This window comes from Leishmania martiniquensis, chromosome 27, assembly GCF_017916325.1.
Source record: "Leishmania martiniquensis isolate LSCM1 chromosome 27, whole genome shotgun sequence".
NCBI classification, from domain to species: Eukaryota; Euglenozoa; class Kinetoplastea; order Trypanosomatida; family Trypanosomatidae; genus Leishmania; species Leishmania martiniquensis.
The window spans coordinates 777,057-787,500 of NC_090162.1; the positions used below are offsets into that span (position 1 = coordinate 777,057).

General features: G+C 60.5%; 1 protein-coding gene across 1 annotated transcript; it reads right to left on the reverse strand.

Moving 5' to 3' along the window:
* Nucleotides 1-4,134: 4,134 nt before the first annotated feature.
* LSCM1_03529 (uncharacterized protein) lies at nt 4,135-9,399 on the reverse strand (the record flags this gene model as incomplete). The annotated part of the gene is made up of 1 exon (XM_067321068.1): nt 4,135-9,399. One exon carries the CDS (start codon nt 9,397-9,399, stop codon nt 4,135-4,137), a length of 5,265 nt encoding a protein of 1,754 aa, XP_067177678.1.
* Between the last annotated feature and the right edge of the window lie 1,045 nt (nt 9,400-10,444).

Sequence of the window (10,444 nt, forward strand, 5' to 3'; positions counted from 1 at the left end):
TGCCGGTGGTGTTGCAACAGTACTGGACGGCTGTGCCGAACGTTTGGGTGGCGACGGTGATGGTGGCGGCACATTACGGCGGCGCGCTGAGGTTGATGCCGCAGCGCACTCGCGCGTCGGTGGCGATCGGCCATGGAATCTGACTGCCTCACGGTCTACCGCCGCGACGGCGGCGCGGCAAGCAGAAGGCATCGCTGCACAAGTCTCAGAATTGCTTGTTTTTTTTTCGCGCTGCCCATACAGAATGGTGCAGTACACTATGGAGATGAGGTCACCCAACAGCAACGAAAGAGAGGCGAAAAATAATTTGTGCGCGTACTGTCAAATGCACCCGGGTGAACCGCGCAGAGGTACGCCGACGTCCACTTCCGCTGATCTCTTCGCTTCGATCGATAACTGACGGAGGTGAGAAAGCGAAGGGTGCGATGAGGGAGAGGCGCGCATGCGTTCACGGCACGAGCGCGAGAGAAGGGGAGAGAACGGTTTTGGGATTGTTCACAGTGAGAAAAAATAAACGTTATCGCAGGACAACGAAAGCCGTCAGCATGCAAGCTCCTGTCGGGGGAAGTGGGGAGACAGGTGGTGCGCGCACGCACGCTTTACCGATGGCACGCCTTCGCATGCGAGTGAGGCATAGGTGAGAGGGTGCATAGACACTTGAAGAGTTGGAGAATGCTGAGAAGCGAGGAGCCTTTCCCCCTCCTCTTTCTGCGCTCGTGTTTCTGTTAATCGTCATGAATTACACACCGGAGTCGATGCTTCCTGACCACCACGTCACGCCTCAAGCCAATCGGCTTCCTCTTCTCCACATCATCACACGCCCTCTTGCTGCTGCGCGTATCGACATGGCAAGGAAAGGCTTGGTCTCCACTTTCTTTCTGAAAGGTGGTCCAGGGGAAAGGAAGGAGGTTGCGGCCCCCTCATCTCGCTCTCGCGCTGTCTCTCTCCCCATGTCCGCATCTCTTTCCAGTTTTGCTCGAGCGTCCGCGAGAGGGAGAAAGAAGAAGGGAGGAGGAGGGGGGTGGGCACAGCTACGTGGCTATGGGTTCCGCTGCTCCAGCAACGTAAATTCTAACAAAACGGAAGTAGCGAAAATAGAAGATGCACGTCGACTGCCCTCTCCCGGAAAAAAAAGGGAGGAAGTGGAAGAGTGAGGGAGGAGGGGGGCGAGTGAAGAGCAGAAGACCGAAGAAAGCGCGCGCGATAAGCGGCCGGTGAGATTTGCCTCCCTTCGAGTGTCCTCTGCCTCCGCCCCCTCCATCAGACACACACACACACATACATACACATACGCACACAACCGGAACTAACAGAAAAAGCAGAGACGATAAGAAGTCATCATCGGGCAGATAAAAAAAAAGCGCACACGAATTAGATGGAGATGGGGATGAAAAGGGGAAAGGAAAGAGGGAGATGCGGGGAGGAAGCGAGTAATAGGCAAGCGCAGACCCGAAGACGAGTACGCATGCCACGAAGGGCGCAGCCCACTCTCATAGCTGCCGCCGTCTCTATGTATAACAGAGGAGGAAAGGACGAAGAAGTCAAAGAGAAAAAAAGCACCACTGCCGTGCGCGCCGCTGAATCAAAGGCGATCTCTTTCGGCTTTTTTTTCTTCGTCTTCACTGCAGCCGCCAAAGATGACGTTGCGCACGTGGGCAGTAGGCAGATGCGGCGGTTCTGCACAACCACCCCACGCCCCATCTTACCTTCTGACCTCATCGCACAAAGGCTCCCCCGAAAAAAAAAATCGGCTCGTGGTGCACAGCAGTGGTAGATGCGCGCGGCAGCAGTGTACCCGCCTCCTAACCCACGCGCGACACGAACCTGAAACCCCCTCGGCCTCCGCTCCCGCCGGGCACGTCGCCTGGTAGCCGCACCCCATCACGCCGGTCGCCGCGTGGCACGTCCCCCTTGAGGGTGGCTCAGGCCTCCCACATCAGGAGGCAGTGCGAGGGCAAAGTGAGATGCTCAAGGCGTGCTGGCGCTCTGCCTATCACATAGACGACACAAACGAGTCCACCTGTCGCACGTCAGCCTCACGCGACGCTATCCGCGGCCTGGCACCGACATCCGTAGAGGGGTACATCACGCCACCCGCCAACCCACCACCACCACCAGCGTCAAAGGCACTCGACTCGGTGTCACCATGAGAAGTGGCTCCGCATTTCGCAGCGTTGTCGGGGAGAAGAGGAGAGAAGGGGGAGGCGGCGGCGCGGCTTCCCCACGCACGGAGTTGGTACGGAGACCCCGACCCCTCTAGGGATGCCCTCAAGTGCGGAGACGAGTTTCCCCGTTGGCATCCGGGCAGAAAAGAAAAACAGAAAGAGAGAGTCAGACAGACGCAGAGGGGCACACACTGAGAGAGGAAGGCTAATGGGTAGGAAGAAAAAAGTGAAAGCCACACAGGGGAGCGGTGTCGTGGCCTCTGGTGTGAGAGCGTGCGTGCGGCACACAGACAAGCCTTCACGTCTCTCACCAGCCCTGACAGCCTTTTGCACAATGAGCGATGCGCACAGAATCGTGTGCGCAGGGAGGAAGTGCATCGAGGGCGGATACGTGTTCGCTGGCCTTTTTTTCTCGTTTGCCGTTGGGGCGGAAGTGACGATCGAGACGGCATGATCAGCCGATGACGCAGAGAACTGTTCTGTTCGAATGCCGCCCTCACACCTAACGGGGGACGCGGGGGGGGGGGGGGGCGAGGAGGGGGCAAAAGATGATGTGCAGGACACCTTAGGTCTCATAAACTAGTCCGGCATCCCTCTTCCCGTCCTTGATGTGCGTCTCACGCTTCCCCCCTCTTCGCTCCCCCTTCTTGGCTTCAACTGGCAAGCATGTGCATGAGCGTCCGTGAACACTTCCACATGCCACCACTGCTGTCATCACGTGCCGCGCCAGCCACCAATCTCTAGCCATCCATTAAAGTGTAGAATGAGGGGAGCAGCAAGGAAAGGGGGAAGGAGAGCTCGTCGTCATCGTCGGCATTCCACTTCAGCAACGCCGGCGCCTTCGAGCGGAACCGTCACCTCTGCGATATAGGCGAGGTGGCGTGTGGAGGGAGGAGAAATGCCCCATGTTGATGGATGATCGCTGAGCGGGATAAAATAAAGAGGCCATCCAACAGGATAAACCAATAGACGGCACGTCATCTAAATAGCAGCAGGCGCGCAGAACAGCGTGAGGATGAGAAGCCAAAGAGTAAGTGAGTAGGGGGGAGGGAGGGAGGGAGAGAGGGGGGAAGGCAGTGAAACAGGCAGGTCGGAGGAGGAGGGGTGGCAGGTGCATTACGCTGTACCCGAAGAATTCGAAGCCCACCGAATAGCCCACACACACACACAAAGGCAAGAGAGACAAACAGACGGAGCGACAAAAAAAAGGGTGCTGAGGAACGAGGCAGTGACGAAGTCAAGATGCAAACGTCGACACGACACCGACAAGAGGAGGAGAGGAGGCCACAGATGGGGGCGCGGTAGAATGAAATGGCACACCACTGAGAGAGGTGCCGGAAGGGGGGAGGAGGGGAGGGCGGCACAAAAGAGGAGGGGGCGAGTGGGGACGAAAAAGGCAAAGACGGCACGCCTCGTAGGTAACAAATCCATTGCCTATCTCAACTTTCGCAGGCATGCGTATATATATATACATTATTTATTTAGAGGCCCGCACATGCACATCCACGACGGAGGCGATCAGCAAAGGCGGACAACGCCAACACGCGCGCCACAGTAACGCAGACTGCGATGCTCAAGCAGAGGAAAAGAACGCAACGAAACCACAAATGAAGCATACATTACGCGGAACCTCATGCAGGCAGTGAGACACGGCGCCGATGGGGGGAGGGCGGAGGAGGAGGAGGGAAGAGCGAAAGGGAGGGAGGGAGGTTCTGCCATAAATCTATGCCCCCCTCTCTCGTCCCCCCTTACACCCCATCCGGTGAAGGAAGTGTGAAGGGAAAGTCTTCCTCCCTTCCACACACCCTCTCTTAGAAGCGCGAAGAGAGAAAAAAGAACAATAAGAAATACTTCACCCATCAGCTGACCTGTCGTGCTCGCCAAGATGGGGTGGGGGCCTCGATTGCACTTACGGCGGGTGCGAGAAGGCGTGTATGCTGTAGGAAAAGGGGGTCGCATGGGAACCTGACTACTTCGCCCTGGGTAGCGGTATCGGCGTCACAGAAGAGCGCGGCAGCATCTCCCTGTAGGGCTGCTTCGGAGGATGAAAGACGACAGAGGTGCCGCAGACCTGTTCGCCACCGCCCTCGTTACCTCCATCGCTGTCCTCGGCCGCCGGCGATGACGACCCTGCGTGGTTGGCTTGGGGGAGAGGCGATGTAGAAGACGGAGGAACAATGATGCGCCTCAGCGTTTGGGGATTGCGACGGTGCTTTGACTGGAACTCCGCCGGCCCAGACGAGGCGTCCGCGTTGATGGCATTGATAGCGGCACTGTTAGAGTTGCGGCGTGCGCCGACCGAGCTCACGGCATCAAAGTCTGCCGTATTCGATTGCGTCGGTGAAGAGACGGAGGCCGCGTTCGCCCTACAACTCGCTGCTGCCGCAGTCGAGCCGGGCGCCTGCGGACGGGAGGTGGCCACCACGGATGCACCGGAGGCTTGCCGCTGCATTGATCTGCGCGCTGGTGCTACTCCTGCCTGAGCGTAGCGCGGTATGGTAGCGGGAGACAGCTTACTCGGTCCTGCTACCGTGCTCGTCGGCAGCGTCAGTGACTGCTGCTGCAGCGGCATCTCTGAAGGCGGCTGGCCGAGCGATTGCATCTGCAGCGGCAGCGTCACCGTGGACGTTACGTCTCCGCTGATCGAGTTGCTGGGCAAGTCTGTGGTCACCAGGGCTGGCGAGATGTCACAGGGTGACTTGCTTTGCCGGTATGTTGCTGTTGGCTTCGGAGGCGTAGTCGCAAAGGCCTTTTTAGCAGAGGCACGCATGGACGCCACACTCACATCATCCCCCGGCGGCCGCAGTGAGTTGGCGCTGGTCGTTCTCGGTGCAGCCGTGTTGCGCGGCGGCAGCGACACAGTCTGAAAAGAGGCGCCGCGGGACGGCCCCACCGCGGTAGCCGGGAAAGGCGGCGTGGAAGGACCCGAATCATTAGCGGCGCCGTTGCCGCAGGTGCTGGCGTGGGCGACAGTAGCGGTAGTCCACTGGGGAAGCCCCCTGCCCGCGGCCGCCTTGAAAGAGACGTGGGTGCTCGACGGCGATTGAGGAGGTCTCGGCGACCGCTCAGGCGATGCACGGGGATTCTGTGTGCTGGCCGAGCCTACACTGCGGCTGCTGCTGCGGCGGCGCAGAGCCTCACGCCGTTCGCCAGCCCGGCGAGCGCTATTCGACGGCGTCATAGCAGACGCCGCTGCGGTGGCAGTTGCGGTAATAGCTGGCAGAGGCGACGACGTACTGCAAGTAGGCGCCTGGTCCAGTAGCTGCCGCGACCCCGGTGCCATGTACCGGTCCAGTGGCTGCGGCGCTGTTGTGCTACTCGCCTCCGAGAGGGCGTGGCGCTCGCCGCTGGAGGAGCGCACAAGGATGTGGGTGGGCTGGTGAGGACGATGAAGTGGCTGAGAGAGCCCTGCCGCGGCGCCGGCAGCTGCTGTTGTTGAGGTGGAGCCCGCCCCCGTTAGTGATGGACTCGCGATAGCGTTGGGGTTCAAAAGACGCCCCTGTTCTGAGAGAGACAGATGACGCGAACGCGTGGCAGCGGCAGGCAGCTGCGAGTTTGCCGCGAAGCCCTCGGGGGTCACTCGGATCGGCTCACCCACCGGTGGGCACGCACACGCCGCCGCAGATGTTTCCGCCGCTGGTGAAGGCCACAGCTTTCCGGTGCGCCGGGACGCCATCACAGGCGGCGCCGCGTCGCCGCCTGTTTCAGGGGCGTCAGACGGCACCAATTTGGGCGGATCTATTGGCACCGCAGCGCGCTGGCTTGCCGAGGAAGAGCCCCGGCGCAGGCGCATGGGCACAGTCGACGTAGGTGCTCTTGTTGTTGGCGCCGAGTGCGTTGCCGTCAATGACTGTGGCGCGGACTCGTCGACGGCAAGTGCGGTGCACCTCAATGGAGACCCCGTGTGAGAAAGTGAATCTGCCGGGGCCATAGAAGCGGCGCTGAGCGCGCCAACAGGCAAGCTACTGCGGCTGTTCGAGCGGCTTAGTTGCACGCGCGTCAGCGGAGCAGCGCTGAACAACTCATGTGTCGCCCTGCCGGATTTCATTGGCGACACGGCGGGCGGGGATGTGAGGCGACTCACTGTAGTAGATCGACGGTCCGCGCGGGACGAAGGCGAACGTGCAGCAGGCGAAACATCGCGCGAGCTTCGAAACCGTTGGATCAGCTGTGGTGGCTGGAGCTTGCACCGGGACGGCGGCAGCGGTGAAGCAAGTGCTGCAGCAGAGGATTTCTGCCCTCCCCCCGTCATCTCAGCAGTCAGGGGCACCCCCAGCGCGTCCTCTGCACCTCGGCATGCGTTGCCTGAGAAACCGGAGCGCGCGAGGCGCACGTTCATGATAGCCGACGACTTCCCAGACGTGTTATCTGTCGGCGTCTCCAAGCCTGGGCGGCAGCGCACGGGGCTACGGTAATCGGTGGCGCGGGGGCTACCGTATAGGTTGTACGTGCTGCCGATGCAACTATGGCTCGTCGGCGACGGGGCACAGCTGCTGGCCGGCTCGGTGGCCGAATCGAATGAAGAGCTAACGCGGCCATTGCCTTTGCAGTCGATACTACCACAAACAGCGCAGTCGGCACCATCGCTCTCCATCACGGCCCGCGAAGTCGCAGCCTTCAATTTCATCTGCCTGCCGCCGTGATCGCCGTCGCCAGTCGTCGTCTCAGCACGGTATTCGCTTGGGTGATGGACGCCGCCGCTTTCGTCCTCCACATCCGGGGCTCCTGAGATGGCAGGGGGCTCTGCTCGTGTATTGATGTTCACCTCCGTGACGTCGCGCTGAAGGGGCGACTGATGTCCCATAGGTGTGTCGAGGGACGGCGATGACCAGTGCAGAGTTGTCGCTCCTGTCGACGACGGTGGCGAAGAGAGTGCCTTTGAAGCTGCCTTAGACGGTCCGAGCCGCAGGCCGGTCAACACGTCCGCCTTACCCTCGGCAATGACACTGCAGTGCGACTTGGGGCCACACACCGTGACAGGATTTCGAGGAGAGAGACTCGCCGCTGAGCGGCTCCGCAGTGCGCCAGTACGAAACGCCTGCGGCGGCGGCGTGGTGATGACTGGCATAGACATGCTGTTACCTGGAGCCGGCGTCGCCGCTGAGGACGATAGTAAAGGCGTCCTCGGCGATTGCGCGACGGCCAAAGAGAGAGTCTCCAGGCGGCACGCGGCAGCGGACCAGTGCGGCGACGTCCCATTTCGCTTCTTCGCAGCATCGCCGCCGGAACAAAGGTCCAGGGGCGTGTGCGGGCGAGGGCTCTTGGGTGGATCTGATGCGCTCAGCAAGGTGTCTCCGCCATCCGTCGCTCTACGGCCTCGGCCACTTTGCGAGCCTGAGTTAAAGTTCTTACGTGGTGTTGAGGTACGATGACTGCTCGCCGAAGACATGGTGCGACTCGAGCGCCTCCTGCCTGACCGATTTCTGCCGTGCTGCCTGCTCTTCGACAGTGGCGGTGTTGCCGCGGCGTTGGACGCGAGGGCTGACGCCTTGACGCAGTGGAGGGCGAGCTGCGACACGAGCGCCGCGCTTCCGAACGAGTTGGAGCGATGGTTGGTCACGACCGGGCGTGGGCGCGGCACCTCCTTGGTCACTACTCCCGTTACCGGCAATGCGCCTCCGCTACGACGAATGCTGCCAGTTTGCCCCATTGGCGTCCTGGCCTCTCGCGCACCAACTTCGGACGGCCGCCTCTTACTCTGCGCCGTCTCGAGTAGCTCAGAGGTGCAAGGAGCAGCGGAGCTGCTCAGATCCTCTTCTTGCGCTGAGGTAGCCGCAGACTCCTGGTTGCCTGAATTCGGCGAGGAGGTCACGGCTGGCTCCCGTTGAGCAGCAGCAGCAGCAACAGCACTGTTGGCTGTCACGGAGCGGCCTCCCGCCACGCTGCTGATATTCGCTTCGCTGCGCTTAGGCCGGTGATGCTGCTGTACGTTCGAGGAGAAGCCGCTCTTCGTGCCAGCTACAGCTGCCACGTCATCGGTGGAGGTGGTGGCGGACATAGTGATAGATGGTCGTGTGGTGCAAATCTTCTTGGGAGTCGCCGCTCGGTCGGGGCGCGCACTGTTGCTGCGGCCGCACTTCTTCGCGTCGTCTGTGGTGAAGTCGAGCGTGTTGCAGTCGTCGCGCCCCGTAAGCTGCGAGCTGGTGCCGCTGGCAGGGAGAGCAGCCCCAGCGGAGCTGCGGCGTTGTGGATGCGCCTTGACAGCCGTGTCCGCCTGCCTCTGTCGCTCCTTGCGGGCAGCGCGGATAGCGTCGAACATGGGCAACGCCAGCGCCTCAGCAGCGGTCATGCGTTCATCTGGGTTGTACGTGAGGAGGCCCCTCAGCAATTGGAGGAAGTCGCGGTCGTGCTTGAACATATCGCGTATGGGAGTGAGTCGGCATTTGGAAAATCGAATGACGTCCGGGGTGGACAAGAAATCACCGCGCGAGTTGAAGAACTTGCTCGAGTACTTTGAGTGCTTCGAGAACGCCTCCGGCAGCCGCCCAATGCGGCGGTCCATCATGTGCAGGTGCGTCAGATCCTCGCGGGTTTCGAAGAGACGGTGGCCAGCGGCCACCTCGTAGAGAATGCAGCCCACACTCCACATGTCGGCGGCGTAGTGCCACTTGTTGCCGAGCACCACCTCCGGGGCGCGGTACGGACGCGTGGAGATGAGGTCGGAGTCTAACTTGTCCATACGCCACAGCGACGCACTCCCAAAGTCGCAGACGACCCACGCGTCGCCCATCGAGTCCTCGGCGACGTTAGAGTCGGCGATAAGAATGTTCTCCGGCTTCAGGTCTGTGTGCACCATGTGGCACTGGAAATGGACAAAACTCATCGTCTCCAGCAAGTCGTAGCTGAAATCAAGTAGCTTCTCGTACGTGACGACGCCGCGGTTGAGTCCAAGACGGCGATGGCGTAGACTCGGGCCGTGGATCGGCATGATAAAGACGGGGCATTCCTGCCAGACAAAGCACTCATACATCTTCGACACACGCGCGCTGCGGTTTGTGTCGTTCTTGTGCAGTGCAATCAGCATCTGCTTCTCGTACCTCGCGTCGCTGCTGTACTCCTTCTTTATCACCTTCATGGCCAGGGGCTTTCGGCGCTGCTCCCTTGGCGGAAGATGCAGATCGATGACGCGATACACCTTCGAGAAGTTGCCGGACCCGATGGGGGCGACCACCTCGTAGTGGCTCTTCACAAGCGACCCCTTCTCTAGTCGAATGTGCTCCCCCCGAGACGCCATGATCGTCTGACAGTGCACGAGGGAGAGGGAGAGGGAGAGGGGGAGGGACAACGACGACGACGACGGATCTGATGGAGGGGGTAAGGGGGGAGGAGGAGGGAGAGGGGCACACGTAGAAGGGGAGAGAGAAAGAGAAGAGGAAAGCCCAAAGAAACAAGGGGGAGGCGAAGGAAGCAGCGCAAGACAGCACGACGACTGCCCTCTTGCATGTGTCAGCGCACGTGTATGTATGTGGGGGGGGGGGTAACGGCATGAAGCTCGTATGCGGGAGCGAGGCGGAGCAACGACAGCAGCACCAGCAGCAAAAAAAAGGGATGGGGGTAGAGGGGGGAGAAGAGGGGTGAGCAGGAAGGCAGACAAGAGGAGTGGAGAGTCGATGCCAGCCAAAGGTGGCTGGAAGAGAGAAGCAAAATAGCATCATGCAGCGTTGACGAGAGAACGCACGCAGTTGAGCTCGTGTGCGCCCATGTCACGGAACGTCACCTCCGTTCGTGCGTGGGTGTACGTGTGTGTGTGTGTGGTGTGTGTGCTTGTTGCTGCGAGCACAAGGACGCGCCGACTGAGGAGAAAGAGAGAGACACCTCAAGCGAGCAGCGTACGCACACCACACTTCGCCGGCACAGACACACACATGCACACCAGCACACCAGGCGTACGACGCGCCAAATCTTACCCGCCGAGAGAGATACGCGCGCACACAAAAAGTGTGAGAGCGCGAGATGGAAAAAAAAGCAAGCGAAAGGAGTAGAGGTACCCCGCACCGAGACGTACGTCTCTTCTGCCGCTTCTCTTCGTACCTCAGTCTTTGCCATCTCTTTTTGCGTTCCGTTCACGCAGGCTCCCTCTCCCTCCCTGTCACTCTGTGGTGTCTGCGCCAGTGGAGGAGGGAGCCGGGCGAATACGGGGGAAAAAAAGATGCGAGGGTGATTTCTTCTTCTGCATCAGGCACGTGGGAAGACACAGAAATAGAGAGAGGGGGGCCGAGAGAACTCCCCCACCCCCGCCCACGCGCTTACAGCATGTTGTAGCATGGGCATTTTCAGCT